The sequence below is a fragment of the Puma concolor genome, chromosome C2 (assembly GCF_028749965.1).
Source record: "Puma concolor isolate L17-30 chromosome C2, mPumCon1.1.hap2, whole genome shotgun sequence".
Lineage (NCBI taxonomy): Eukaryota > Metazoa > Chordata > Mammalia > Carnivora > Felidae > Puma > Puma concolor.
In genome coordinates this window covers 113,687,905-113,704,177 of record NC_141675.1, presented here as the reverse complement: position 1 = coordinate 113,704,177, position 16,273 = coordinate 113,687,905, and the positions used below count along the sequence as shown (strand labels likewise).

The 16,273-nt window shown below is 36.8% G+C and overlaps 1 protein-coding gene across 1 annotated transcript; it reads left to right on the top strand.

Annotated features, from left to right (window-relative positions):
- The first annotated feature begins 11,186 nt into the window (after nucleotides 1-11,186).
- On the top strand, nucleotides 11,187-12,131 carry LOC112849701 (olfactory receptor 5K3-like). Its single transcript, XM_025913397.2, has one exon. It carries the CDS (start codon nucleotides 11,202-11,204, stop codon nucleotides 12,129-12,131), a length of 930 nt encoding a protein of 309 aa, XP_025769182.1. The 5' UTR covers nucleotides 11,187-11,201.
- The last annotated feature ends 4,142 nt before the right edge of the window (nucleotides 12,132-16,273 follow it).

Genomic DNA, 16,273 nt, shown 5'->3' with positions numbered 1-16,273 from the left:
ATTCAATACAATACCTATCAAAATAACATCAGCATTTTTCACAGAACTAGAACAAACTATCCTAAAATTTGTATGGAACCAGGAAAGACCCCAAATAGCCAAAGCAATCTTGAAAAAGAAAACCAAACCTGGAGGCATCACAATCCCAGACTTCAAGCTGTATTACAAAGCTATAATCAAGACAGTATGGGACTGGCATAAAAACAGACACTCAGAAAAATGGAACAGAATAGAGAACCCAGAAATGGACCCACAAACATATGGCCAACTAATCTTTGACAAAGCAGGAAAGAATAGCCAATGGAATAAAGACAGTCTCTTCAGCAAATGGTGCTGGGAAAACTGGACAGAGACATGCAGAAAAATGAATCTGGACCACTTTCTTACACCATACACAAAAACAAACTCAAAATTGATGAAAGACCTAAACATAAGACAGGAAGCCATCAAAATCCTAGAGGAGAAAGCAGATAAAAACCTCTTTGACCTTGGCCACAGCAACTTCTTACTCAACACATCTCCAGAGGCAAGGGAAACAAAAGCAAAAATCAACTACTGGGACCTCATAAAAGTAAAAAGCTTCTGCACAGTAAAGAAACAATCAGCAAAACTAAAAGGCAACCAACGGAATGGGAGAAGATATTTGCAAATGATATATCAGATAAAGGGTTAGTATCCAAAATCCATAAAGAACTTATCACACTCAACACCCAAAAAACAAATAATCCAGTGAAGAAATGGGCAAAAGACATGAAATAGACAATTCTCCAATGAAGACATCCAGATTGCCAACCGACACATGAAAAAATGCTCAACATCACTCATCATCAGGGAAATACAAATCAAAACCACAATGATATAACACTACACATCTGTCAGAATGGCTAACATTAACAACTCAGGAAACAACAGATGTTGGTGAGGATGTGGAGAAAGAGGATCTCTTTTGCACTGCTGGTAGGGGTGCAAACTGATGCAGCCACTCTGGAAAACAGTATGGAGGTTCCTTAAAACATTAAAAATAGAACTACCCTACGACCCAGCAATTGCACTAGTAGGTATTTATCCAAGGGATACAGGTATGCTGTTTTGAAGGGGCACATACACCCCAATGTTTATAGCATCACTATCAACAATAGCCAAATTATGGAAAGAGCCCAAACATCCATCGATGGATGAATGGATAAAGAAGACATGGTATATATATATATATATATATATATATATATATATATATATGCACATACATACATACATAGTGGAGTATTATTCAGCAGTCAAAAAGAATGAAATCTTGCCATTTGCAACTACATGGATGGAACTAGAGGGTATTATGCTAAGTGGAATTAGTCAGAGAAAGACAAATATCATATGACTTCGCTCAGATGAGGACTTTAAGATACGAAACAGATGAAAATAAGGGAAGGGAAGCAAAATAATATAAAAACAGGGAGGGAGACACAACATAGGGGACAAAAATATGGAGAACAAACAGAGGGTTGCTGGAGGGGTTGTGGGAGGGGGGATGGGCTAAACGGGTAAGGGGCATTACGGAATCTACTCCTGAAATCATTGTTGCACTATATGCTAACTAACTTGGATGTAAATTTAAAAAATAAATAAATTATTTTTTAAAAAAAGCAGTTTGTTGGAGAATGTTCTCAGGCTCAATAATCATGGGAGTGAAGGAAGTAAGACTGGGCAGAAGGATAGGTTGACTAGAGTCACAACAAAAACCTTAGCCAATCTGGTGGAGAAGAGGGGGTTTGGAATATCCCTTCAAAGTTCTCATGCCTAAGACAGGGACATTAAATTTATACTTTCCATGGAACAGTCATTAAATGTAGGCTGCCTCCAAGTAAGGCACATGACCTTCCTAAGACCATTACCTTAAGCTAAGGATACTTCCTGAATAAGGATTCAGCTAAGAACTATCAGCTACTGGCACTCTTACTGCTGGGGAAATACCTTGAATCTGGGCTGTGAACCACAGATCCATTACTGGCCACCTTTTATACTGTTCAAAGCTGCTTATTTCTTATAATCAATTCTGGGGAAAAAACCACCAGGATTTGGGCCTTTTTCTTGTCCTGGAGAATCTTACAAGGTGAAGGTTAATGGGACACCTGCAGTTCCCACTGTTGCAGCTGGTCTCATGCCCACACTAATGTCCATCTTCTACCTCTTGATTCCCTTCACCTTTGCCTAATACCTCTACTGGTCCTAATATGGCAGGATGATTCAGAATCAGATCACCAGGGAATCTGAGCCTTTCACACGATGTCTTTTTCAGTTCTGGTTGTTGTATTTGTGTATTTGCTGTCAAATTGAACAAGGAAGTAGCAACAGATGCCTATGGACCCCTCAATGCCAAACATATTTTTCCTGCTCCCACCTGATAATAGCAGCCTTATCTCTTCCTGATAACAGGGTCAATTACTCCTATAATCTTAATGGACTCCTTTCCTTGCCTGTTAGTCTCTTGGAAAAAAAAAAAGAATCTAAAGTGACTGGGTAGGGAGCTGAAACTATTCTGTATAATGGGATTCTTGTCACATTCTCTGGTAAGAACATATAAGAACATATCGCCTCTGAGAACCAGGCCCTCTAAACCCATACAGCTCAGAGATGAGGAAACAAAATGCAAATTCCCCAAGCAGATAACTTGAGGAGGTCCTGGACTGAGGTATTCAACCTACTGTGGACATGACAACATACAGTGGTCACTAATTTCTCATGGAAAGTGAACCTTGGAAGACACAGTCTTGACATCTTAATTTTATCTTTGAAAGGTCATTTCATCAACTCATTAAGCCAGCAGCTTCTGGGTGATTTGAAATAGAATAGAACCGGGGCGCCTGGGTGGCGCAGTCGGTTAAGCGTCCGACTTCAGCCAGGTCACGATCTCGCGGTCCATGAGTTCGAGCCCCGCGTCGGGCTCTGGGCTGATGGCTCAGAGCCTGGAGCCTGTTTCCGATTCTGTGTCTCCCTCTCTCTGCCCCTCCCCTGTTCATGCTCTGTTTCTCTCTGTCCCAAAAATAAATAAACGTTGAAAAAAAAAAAAGAAATAGAATAGAACCAGTGTGTCAGTCACTGTCCAGTACCACACCTTCTTTACTGCAACCTAGATTTCTTGGTCCAATGCAATGCATGCACCATTCTACCAGCCCCAGAGAGTGATTCTTCCTGAGCATTTACAGATTAGAAAGTTAATCCATACCTGGATTATGTGGATTCCAATCCAGATAAATTTATGTCCCCTTCAGAGAGGAAGAGGTTCATAGTAGCAAATGCCACCATGTGGCTGACTGTTTTTTTTTTGTTTTGTTTTGTTTTTTGTTTTTTTTTTTTTTGATGGATGTTGTAAGACTGGGGGATCCAAAATGGTCTCTGGTTTTGGCAAGTTAGAACTTGACAAGAACAGTAGCTAGATTAGCCTTGAAAAGGTGGAGCGTCTGCTATTAGGCACATGCATACCTCCATCTCAGCTGCTACAGCACTTCATTCATGTGCCCGTTGTGCCAGCACTGGGGTGGCAGATGAACAAAACTGGATCACCTCAACTAGCTGAATCATTCTGTGTACTTGGTTGTTTAGTATTTTTTTTCCTATGGTAGATGCTCTCTGGTATACCTTTACATGTAATATGAAGAACTCCACACTTCATATCCATCCCAAGAGATCCATTCAAATACCTCTCCCTCAGATTTTCTGGTCACTGACCTTTTAATCTGTCTCCCTACACACCATTGACCAACATCCTAGATGTTCACCTCTTCTATGAATTTATATATTCTCACCTTGGACCACCTCTTTTTCTATACAATGGAATAAGGTAATCGGTCTGCTGCTCTGTGGGAGGATGTCTCCCTAGTCTTACTTTTCAAGGTCACCCTAGGTGGAGCTATAGTTTAGCAGTAATCTATCTTGGCTTGCATCAACATACCAAGCTGACCACCCAAGAACCAACTTGGCCTTTGAAGCCAGACATGCGAGATGAGGACAGGAGTTCAGTGCAATGGTGGAGGATGACATAGAGGTCTGGGTTACCTTCCTGTGCAGCCTATTGTATTCTCTGACCCTGTTCATGCCAGATCCTTGGATATGCCACCTTCATCTTCTAATGAATTACTCCTGGGCCTGCTCAATCTTATACTTGCTAGTCTGACAAATTCCAGCTCATGAAGGCAATTCTGGCCTTTTAGTCACTTGATGTCCTACAGTTAGGAGCTCTTCAACTAGCAGGGTCCATAGCACAGCAGGAAGTTATTTGTTGAATAGTTTATAATTCTCTGCTGCAGAAAGCAAGGCCTTGTTCCCAAACCATTAGGGTATATGTTATGATTCTCCTATCAGAATTTTCCATACACTTCCCATTAGTTTCACTTCTCTTCTCACCTCAGATATCTTTAATACTACTGGCCTGCTGAGTCATTTGGCCCAAATGTCAGGGCTGTTTACCCCATAGTGTGGGCCTATGAAGAGCCCTCTCCTGTTCTGAGACCCACTCAAAACTTACATTCTTCTCCCATTTGGGCAGATATATCTGTGTGCCGGATCTTTTCAACTGTGTAGGATATTAAGAGATGTTTGGAAGTAAGTTCAAGCAAGTGGGTGCACTGCTGTATCACAGTGCTAAGCTGTGATTTAAATAATAAGCCATATATCACATCTTGTTCTGAATATAAGATTATTATTTAATTAATAATAGTGCTAGTGGGGGTAAACAATATTTTAATAGCATTAAATACATAAAATTTAAAATTTTAATAGCATTTCTCTTAGTCTAATTCTTTTTAAATTTCTATTTTCATGTTTATATATAATATTTTAGTATAGTAGTACATCTATCTAATTTGTAGGTAAGAATGTATATATTTAGAACATACTCCAAATGAGCTTATCAATATGAATGTACACCATGGTTTGAAATATCTCTCCTAGTAAAACTATCAGCAAATGAAAGATAGTTGAAAACACAAGAGTAGATGAGATAACATGGGGAAATTTCTAGAATGAATGAAGAGTGAGGCCAAGGATACAATCAGGGTGAATGAAAGCATTATTAAGGACAAAAAGAGAAACATGACTCAGCATCAAAGACTGAGATGGAACAATCAAGATGATAGGAGCAGAGAGGGTTTTCAAACAAGCCAGAGAAGACTTTCAATACTACCAAACACTATACTTTGTTAGGAAATAATTAAATATTCTTTAGAGTTGGCATTTAGAATTGGTTGTGGCTTTAGAGAGAGAGGGTATAGTGAATTGGCAGGAGCAGAGGAAATAAATGAGAAGAAATCAAATAGAATTTGAAATTTCCCATTCCGTTTATATTACTTTTTGTGTCTCCTTGTATCATGTATGAGTAAGCTTCAGTCACTCTAGTTACTGTCCCCCTTCCCTTTTTTTTTTTTAAATTAGGCCTTGCTCTTTTAAGAGTCCAGGCTTTAGGATGCCTGAGTGGCTCAGTTAAGTGACTGACTTCAGCTCAGGTCATGATCTCACGGGCCCCGCATCAGGCTCCATGCTGACAGTACAGAGCCTGCTTGGGATTCTCTCTCTCTCTCTCTCTCTCTCTCTCTCTCTCTCTCTCTCTGCCTCTCCCTACACATATGTTCTTTCTAAAAATAAATAAATAAACTAAAAAAAAGTATCCAGGCTTTTACAGATGGTTCCCTCAGACTGCTTTTCCTCATGTTCTTTACCAATTATTACTCTGCAAAGTTGTCTGAAATTATACTCCCATTGGGAAATCTTTCTTTCTTCCTCTAGGTCACCAGTCACTTCCTTTACTATATTTTTATATGATATGTTTACACTTTTTTATATCACAGCCTCAATTGCACACTAAATTGTGCACACAGCATTAAGTGCCTTTCTCCACATTAGATTATGAGCTTCTTGTCAGGAAGCCATATCTAAAAACTAAGAACTTATCCCTGCCATTCTCACATCCTGTGCCCACACTTCCCATTGTCTCTTCCAATACCCTGCATATTGTAAGTACCTGATTAAGATTAAACATGATGGAAATTTTAGCAATCAATGCAGCATATATTATAGATCTAGCTCAGTTTATTGTCAGGTGCTTAAAATATTTATGATTGGTGACTTAAGAATATTTAGTCAATGGGGCACCTGGGTGGCTCAGTCGGTTAAGCATCTGACTTCAGCTCAGGTCATGATCTTGCAGCCCGTGAGTTCGAGCCCCACGTCAGGCTCTGTGCTGACAGCTCAGAGCCTGGAGCCTGTTTTGGATTCTGTGTCTCCCTCTCTCTCTGCCCCTCCCTCACTTGTATTCTGTCTCTCAAAAATAAACAAACATTTAAAAAAATTTTAAAAAGAATATTTAGTCAAGACTTTTACAATCAAGACACATATGAGTCACACTTGATAAAGTGGTGAATGCATTTTAAAAGCAGGTAAGTATCACAATGGAATACTACTTGGCAATGAGAAAGAATGAAATATGGCCTTTTGTAGCAATGTGGATGAAACTGGACAGTGTTATGCTAAGTGAAATAAGTCATACAGAGAAAGACAGATACCATATGTTTTCACTCTTATGTGGATCCTGAGAAACCTAACAGAAGACCATGGGGGAGGGGAAGGAAAAAAAAAAGTTAGAGAGGGAAGGAGCCATAAGAGCCATAAGAGACTCTTAAAAACTGAGAATAAACTGAGGGTTGATGGGGGGTGGGAGGGAGGGGAGGGTGGGTGATAGGTATTGAGGAGGGCACCCATTGGGATGAGCACTGGGTATTGTATGGAAACCAATTTGACAATAAATTTCATATTTTAAAAAAAGCAGGTAAGTATCACATAAATCAGGAAAAGAACAAATCAATTCTATCTATTTATTTTTACTGAGTATATTTTATTTAAAAATTTTTTCCAAGTTTTTATTTAAATTCCAGCTAGTTAACATGTATTTCAACAGTATTAGTTTCAGGTGTAGAATGTATTGATTCAACACTCACATACAACACCTGGTGCTCATCACAGCAAGTGCCTTCCTTAATACCTATCACCTCTGCCCACCTCCCCTCCAGTAACCATCAGTTTGTTTTCTGTAGTTACGAGTATGTTTCTTGGTTTTCCTCTCTTCCCACCACCATCCCCATGTTCATTTGTTTTATTTCTTAAATTCCACATATGAGTGAGATCAATGGATAAAGAAGATATAGTGTGTAAATAAATACACACACACACACACACACATACACAGTGGAATATTAGTCTTAAAAAAGAATGAGATCTTGCCATTAATCAGCTAATTCTATTTAAAGGACCTAGGAAAGTCTTCATGGAGGAGATCTGATTTGAGCTCAAGTATGAGTAGTATTGGGATGGAAAGAAAGGGAGGAGTGTTAAATCTTTTTAATGTTTATTTTTGAGAGGGAGAGAGAGAGAGAGAGAAGCAGAGAGAGAAGGAGACACAGAATCCGAAGCAGGCTCCAGCTCTGAGCTGTCAGCACAAAGCCCACCACGGGACTTGAACCCATGAACTGCGAGATCATGACCTGAGCCGAAGTCAGACAGTTAAGTGACTGAGCCACCCAGGCACCCCAAGAAGGAGTTTTAGCAGAGGGAAGCAGTATAAGAAAATTAGGTGAAGCAATTGCACAGAGGGGCAGTGAAGGGATGCACATGGCCAAGTGTCCTGAGGTTGAGGAAGAGAGCAAGGTGAAAGATAAGACAAAGGGTGACCATGGAGCATTTGGAATACCAAAATAAGTAAAATGGATTTGGTTTGAAAACTAATGAGAGACCACTGCAAATTCCTGAGCAGCAGAGTATCATTTTTTTTAATCCATTCAACAAATATTTGTTAAGCGCTACAAAGAACCACTGTTCAAGGTATTAGAGATGAAGGAACGAGTGTAACAGAGAAATTCTTTCACTCTTATGTCTACTGCTAATGGTAGTGGTGGGGAATGAGTGACTGATTATAGGCATACTAATAAATACAGTATATTGAAGAGTAATTAGTGGAATTAAGAGAAAAAAACAGGGTAAGAAAGACAAAGTAATTGGAGTGAAATGAAAAGAACAGAGAACAACTCAGTAAATCATATGTGGGGCTAAATGGTAACAGCAAAATTTCCAGGAGGGATTTGCAACACATGGGAACTAGTTCAACTCACAGAGTGAAGTTGATGAGCCTCGCTAACCCTACACCTTTTAGGCTCCACTGCAAATGCTAATCATCTTTCATTAACCATATTAATTTTTCCTGTAACTGTCCAAACCAACCTGAGACCCTTTTCTGCTCATTACATTTTATGCATAGGATAGTGAACAGAGATATAAAATGTACAATTTTACAATTGTAAAAATGATGTTAGTTACGTAATAATCAGCAAGACGATCATCAACTGACCTTAGTTACTTTAGTGAAAGTCATTTACTTAACCTCTTTGTCTCACAGGTAATCTTTAATTAATGTCACAGAGTTAATACATTTTGGAGACTGAATCTCCCAACAGAAATACACTGATGTCACTACAGGGAAATCCCTTAAGCATTTGATGGAAAAGTTTAACTTTGCAATGTAAGAAATAGAATTATTGACACTGATCCATTAGCAGTCTTCCAGATTTTCATTTTTTTTTAATCCCAATGTGTTTGAGACCAATATTTTTATATTCTGAAATTCTACAAGACTTAACACAGTATCAGAGCATTTAGATAAGGGAAGTACTCAAATTTACTTTTAGTTTTAATATTAGCATCCATAAACATTTATTTATCTGAATTACTTAGCATTTGTTCATTGATCTTAGATTTCAACTTCTCACCTTTCTAGCTCTTCTCACAACTGAAGGCTATGGGAAATTAGCAAGAGATTTAAATTCAATTCATGCTGACCTTTTCTGATTATAAGGTAAGTTTTCAAAATACACAGGTAACAGCATAGCTTAATTCTGTTAAATAATTCAGGCAGGTACATTGAAAGTTATTTCTAACACAGCTGAATAATTAAATGGCTTATATTTAATATTTTAAAACAAGAAAATAAAATGTTCAGCCTGTGCCTTTTTAAAAAAATTTTTTAATATTTATTTATTTTTGAGAGAGACAGAGTGCAAGCTGATGCTTAACCAACTAAGCCACCCAGGCGCCCCAGCCTGTGCTTCTATTTTGATGTTTTGATTATGGAAAAATACATCCATTCTGACCATAAAATTTATATGATTTGACACAATGGTCAATATATCCTAATGGATCAGTAAGTAATGATAGAAGATAGCCTTTTTAAAAAAAATTTTTTTTAACGTTTATTCATTTTTTGAGAGAGAGAGACAAAGCATGAGTGGGGGAAGGGCAGAGAGAGAGGGAGACACAGAATCTGAAGCAGGCTCCAGGCTCTGAGCTGTCAGCACAGAGCCCAGTGCCGGGCTCAAACTCATGGATCACGACCTAAGCCAAAGTTGGACGCTCAACCCTCTGAGCCCCTAGAAGATAGCCTTTTAGGGAAAACAAAATTTGTTCTCAAAAATCATATTAAGATTTTTCAATTTTTCTAAGTGTTATGAAATTAAACTATACAGGCAGGCTTATTTTTATTAGCTTTTAAACTACTGTGATATACTTTAGAAAACCTTATATAAGTTTCTCAGAAAACAGAAAAATAGTAGGTGGTTCAATTCAGATAAAAGAATGACACCTAAACTTTTTTAAAAGATGATTTTTGAATAATGTCCTTTGTAGACTATTCTTCAAAATTAACAGTCTCAACTTGCAGAAACCAAAGAAAGTCACTAAGGATCAACAGTGGTATGCTGACAAGTTTATCTTATAAGTCAGGTCTTTAGAATGAAGTTGGACGGGAATCAATACTGCTTTTTCTCTATCGCATTAAACAACTCTTACAAGAAGTATAAGTCATAGCTTAACTCAAATGTCTCAGTTCTAATAAGGAAACTGTGTATAGATAAATGAAAAAAAAAAGCTATGTAGGGGCGCCTGGGTGGCTCAGTTGGTTAAGTGTTCGACTTTGGCTCAGGTCATGATCTCACAGATTGTGAGTTTGAGCCCCACGTCGGGCTCTGTGCTAACAGCTTAGAGCCTGCTTCAAATTCTGTGTCTCCCTCTCTCTCTGCCCCTCCCCACTCTCAAAAATAAACATGAAAAAATGTTTTTAATAAAAAAAGGACGGGTGCCTGAGTGGCTCCGTCAGTTAAGGGTCCAACTTCGGCTCAGGTCATGATCTTGTGGTTCATGAGTTTGAGCCCCATATCGGGCTCTGTGCTGACAGCTCAGAGCCTGGAGCCTGCTTTAGAGTCTGTCTCCCTCTCTCTCTGCCCCTCTCCTACTCACACTCTCTCTAAAATGAATGAAGGTTAAAATTTTAAAATAAATTAAAAAAAAGAGAAAAAAGCCATGTAGACAAGCAACTCTAGATTGTGTTATGTATATAAGAAATGCTTGAGGATTCAGAAAGTGAAAATCAGTGTGGTCTAGGGCATTTAGTTAAAACTTAATATTAAGCAGCATTATATGTAAACTGTACATAAAGAAGGAAAGGATTTAGATATCTGGGCAAAAATCAACAGGAGTGAGGGCATGGACAGAGTCAGTTTTTATGGAAATGAGTGTAATACTAAGAACAGGAATGAGAGAGGTGACAATACATGGATATTTATTTCTTTAGATATCCAAAGTAATTTTCTTTAAAGATGATAGTCTTCTTAATTCTTAGTAATCTCATACTATTCCTAATATATAAATTTAACATATCTTTTGTATGCTATTTTCAAATATTTACTCAACTGGAAGAATATATGAAAACTTCTTGCTCAGTTAAAAAAATGTGTATATATGAAAATTGATTTAAAATTTTAAGGATCTTTAATACAAAAATTGACATCAACGTACCAAATATGGGTACGTTATATTTGTACACTATTCATGCATGAATCCATAAAGACAAAACTTTTCCACTGTAAGAATTCTCCTTGGAATTATAAAAATATTCTTGGGAATCCAGAGTTTCAGAATTGAGGTTATAAAGCTGACATTTTAGAAGAAGGAATATCCCCTAGAGATTTGTGTGCCTGTGTCCAGAGATAGTAACAGAAGTTTGCAGAAGCTACTCTCTTTGTTGTAAAAATTAAAATGTGAAAGGAAAATTAGACACACTCTAATTAGAATTTTATGTCTCCAGAATTCCTATCTCAACAGAGAAGGTGGATATGAATGAGGATAACCACTCCTTGACAACTGAGTTTATCCTCATAGGATTTACAGATCACCCAGAATTGAAGAGCCTACTCTTTGTGGTGTTTCTTACTATCTATCTGATCACTATGGTGGGGAATCTTGGCCTGGTGGCATTGATTTTTACAGAGTGTCGTCTTCACACACCAATGTACATCTTTCTGGGCAACCTAGCTCTAATGGATTCCTGTTGTTCTTGTGCCATTACCCCAAAGATGTTAGAGAACTTCTTTTCTAAGGACAGAATGATTTCCCTTTATGAATGCATGGCACAATTTTATTTTCTCTGCCTTGCTGAAACTACAGACTGCTTTCTTTTGGCAGCAATGGCCTATGACCGCTATGTGGCCATTTGCCGCCCACTACAGTACCACACCATGATGTCAAAGAAACTCTGCATTCAGATGACCACAGGGGCCTACATAGCTGGAAACCTGCATTCTGTGATTCATATAGGGTTTCTCTTTAGGTTAACTTTCTGTGGGTCTCATCAAATTAATCACTTTTTTTGTGATGTTCTTCCATTATACAGACTCTCTTGTGTTGACCCTTCTATCAATGAATTGATGATATTTATCTTTTCAGGGTCAATTCAAGTCTTCTCTATTATCATAGTTCTAATCTCTTATCTCTGCATCCTCTTCACGATTTTCAAAATGAAGTCCAAAGAAGGAAGAGGAAAAGCTTTATCTACTTGTGCATCCCACTTTCTCTCTGTCTCAATATTCTATGGTTCTCTTCTTTTTGTGTACATTAGACCAAATTCAGTTAAAGAAGAAGATAAAGATATACCTGTTGCTATTTTTTATACTCTAGTAATTCCTTTATTAAACCCCTTTATCTATAGTCTAAGAAATAAGGAAGTATTAAATGTTATGAAAAAAATTATGAAGAAAGTTTTATAACATTCTGAAAAAAATTTCATCCCCTGTGGAAAATTAACTTAAATTTGATAAAATGCTTTTCAAAATATGGAATATTGAGAAAGTAGAAAATGATCACTTTGTATATAAAATATTAAATTACTAAAACATGATAGTGTATAAATCAAATAAAGAAATTCAGCAAGGAGAATTTCTGCTACAATGTATTTTGAAATCTAAGCTACTAGCTCCCAGCAGAAATGAACTAAATAATTATTCTTGAGGTCATAAACTGTGGCACAATGAAATTAGTTAAACTATTAACTAATTGTTTCAAAGTGTAATGAGTTACAATTTTCTACAAATACTAGGAATAGAAGTCAGTATATATAAAGATTGCTTCCATTTGGAATTGACAAATTTTTGGAACCTCAAAGCATAATCTTACAAACTCTGGCACATTCCAAGTTCTCAAGAATTAATCCCTTCTTAACACCACCTGTCAGAAGTAAACTGGATATACTTGATTCTCAATTTTGAGTTTATTCAAGAGATTATGTTTCAATATTAATTCACACGGAATACCTATTTTCAAATCAAGAATATTTTCATCTTTAGTGTTTGTCAATTTTACTCTCAAGTTCTCTGAAATAAAGTATCTGTTTACTGATTATTTATCAATCTATAGTTGAAATAGATACTATTTATTCTGAAATCCCTATGGATTTGGATATTTTCATGCTGTTTGATTAGGCATCCATCAAAAGTAAAGTGAAATTCTGAATATATGAAACTAAATGATTTTTTTTCTCTCTGATATTATTACTTGTCTTGTTATTAGCAATTACACCAACCTGTACTGATTCCAATGTAAATTACTGACATATTCACAGCATTAACAAAAATTTGGGGATGCTGTAAAGCATAAATTAGGCAGAAAATAGTGAAAATTCTAAATACCTAAATACCTGAACAAAAAAGATTTACTGATCACTTATATATGCAAATATGAAAGAAAAAATAATTTACTGAGAACATACTATCTGCTAGGCACAAAGCTAGACCTTTCATATATATTGGTTAGACATGATTTTTCATGTTTTTTCTCAGTAAAAATCTCGTACTTTGAAACTGAGTAGCTTGCTCAAGTTCATCCAAGTCATTCAGATCAAGCTAGAATTTGTATCAATGCTGCTTGGGAGTTCAGAAAATGGAGATCCCTGTAGCTTTGTGTACTGAGTTCTTATGTAGTATCAAAAGTAAAATGTGCCCTAAAAATGATTTTAAAAATGATATTTGGAGGAAAAAAGGAATAAGTATGACCACAGCCGATGTTTATGGAAAGAAGCGTGGCCTTGGGAATGGGGGATAAAGGAGGTGAACCATGGAGAGAGTAATAAAGTTGTTGTTCAGAGCTGTTCCTGAATATGGGAAATAAAGGTGGAAGTGTATCAGGTTATTGAGAATCTTATATGCCACCCAAAGGAATCTGAATTTATCTCAGAGGCATCAGAGAGCAAATTCTTCCTAGAACAGGGTAGTATGATTGTATCTTTCAGAAAACTAATCTGGCAATTGAATGCAATGAAGCTGGGCACAATAAGACTCACTGTAATGATTCATACATTAGACAATGAGAGCTGAAACTGAATAAAAGTAGAGGAGTACACAGATATCAGCAACATTTTAAAGAAAAGATAGGCAATTGTAACTACTACTGGGTAATAAAATAAAAGCTTACATTCTTCCTATGAATATCAACCTAGTCATAACTGATTTCCTTTCACTAATACTTAGTAAGGTGCCTGACATATTTGGCCATTCACTAACCATTTCCTTTAATATATTTTATTTTTATTTTTTACATTTTTTTTAATGTTTATTTATTTTTGAGACAGAGAGAGACACAGCATGAACGGGGGAGGGGCAGAGACAGAGGGAGACACAGAATCAGAAGCAGGCTCCAGGCTCTGAGCCATCAGCCCAGAGCCCGACGTGGGGCTCGAACTCGCGGACCGCGAGATCGTGACCTGAGCTGAAGTCGGACACTTAACCGACTGAGCCACCCAGGCGCCCCTCCTTTAATATATTTTAATATAATTAAGTTAATATGTAACAGGTTTGTTATTTTTATTTTTGAATTAATCAATCAATAATAATAAACACATAAACAAAGCTCTATAGGGTCCTAAACTCTTTTTAAGAGTATAAGGGAAATCCAGATACCTGAGTTAGATGAATGTTGTTCCTTTGTATCCACTCCCTACTTTAGAGGATATTTTTAATTGTCAGACTCACATACATTGATTCCCTCTCCCTTTCCTAGAGGTACCACAAGTTTTGTTATGTATTTCTGTACCATCTACCCCCAACTCTTAGCAACACTGAATCCTAGAGGTCTGTTAAGGGAAGAGTACATAACGTATTTGGGGCCAATGAAACAAAAGAGGTAATTGTGTAGAAGTTTCTGGAATACGTGGTTCCTTTATTTTAAAACAGATCCACACAAAAGGTAGTCTTCCTTCCTCTGAATGTCATGCTGTGTGGATATGAAATCTGGCACAGTCTACATCCATTTTGCCATCAAGGGAGAAACCAGCCTAGAGACGAAGTCAACACACACAAGAGCACATAGCTGAGGGAATCACATAGAAACAAACCCAGAGTCACTGGAATTAACCATCCCTTCTGGTTTCAAAATTTAATAGACCTTCTAACTGTTAAACTTGTTTGGGAAAAATACTTTTATTGCAGCTGAATAAATATTAACTAATACATTCATGTCTCTTGCCTCATCTTTCATTTTATACTTGATTTTAAATTAATTCTCATTCTTTTAGCTTATAAATAACTTTTCACCAGTGTCCGTTTAACTATTTGGTGTTTTGTTACATATTTTACTTTTATTTCTATATTTTAATTTCCTATAACCCCACTGAAAAAATGGGGGACACAGAAATTGCACAATTTGTCCACAGAAATATTAATTTGGAGTTCAGGGATCAAATACAGGCTATCTAGCTCCAGAATCCATGTTCCTAACCACTAAGTCACATTGTACACAGCTCAGAGAAGTAAAAGTAGCAAGAGAGGAAAACATTCAAGAAACTAAGCTGTAAAGTGGGCAGAGATTCAAGAAAATGTGAATCAGTGACATTTTCCTTTAAATTTATTTTGAAATATTTCAAACCTACAGAAAAGTTGAGAGAATGCTCATGAATTTTTTTAAACCAAGATTATTAATTAACATTTTACCATATTGCCTGGTAATCTATCTATAAATGTGTACATATATATTTAATTCACATATGTATATATACATATATATGATGACATTATGACAGTTTACCCACATATCCTTCAACATATATCTCAAAAGAACAAAGACATTTCCTACATTGTCATATCATTACTATCCTCAAGAAATTTTTTTTTTTTTTAATTTTTTTTTTTTCAACGTTTTTTTTTATTTATTTATGGGACAGACAGAGACAGAGCATGAACGGGGGAGGGGCAGAGAGAGAGGGAGACACAGAATCGGAAACAGGCTCCAGGCTCCACCCATCAGCCCAGAGCCTGACGCGGGGCTCGAACTCACGGACCGTGAGATCGTGACCTGGCTGAAGTCGGACGCTTAACCGACTGCGCCACCCAGGCGCCCCACTATCCTCAAGAAATTTAACATCACCTAATACAATGTTCACATTAAAATTTTTCCCATTTTCCCCAAATTGTCCTTGATAGCAATTTATTTTTTCATCAGGAATTCAATTAAATGTCACTATTTACTTTTGGTTATTATCATTCTATAGCTTCCTGTAATCTAGAAGAAACTTCTGGCTTTTTTTTCTTTCATGACATTTAAGATTTTTTAAAATATATGCATCAGACATCATGTAAAATATCCCACAATCTCTATTTTTGTGACATTTCCTCATGATTAATTTAAATTAAATAGTTCAGCAACACCAGATGTGCTGGTTTTTTTCCTTCTCGCATCACGAGACCTATAACATCAGTTTGTCTTGTTAACTGATTACTTCATTCAAGGCAGTATTCATCAGCTCTTTCGATGATAAAGATAACTGATTTCCTTGCTTTTAAAATCTAATCTGTAGGGTGATATATTGATGCCATGTGCATTTCTTGTTCCCTAATAATTTTTCATCAATGGTTTTAGCATC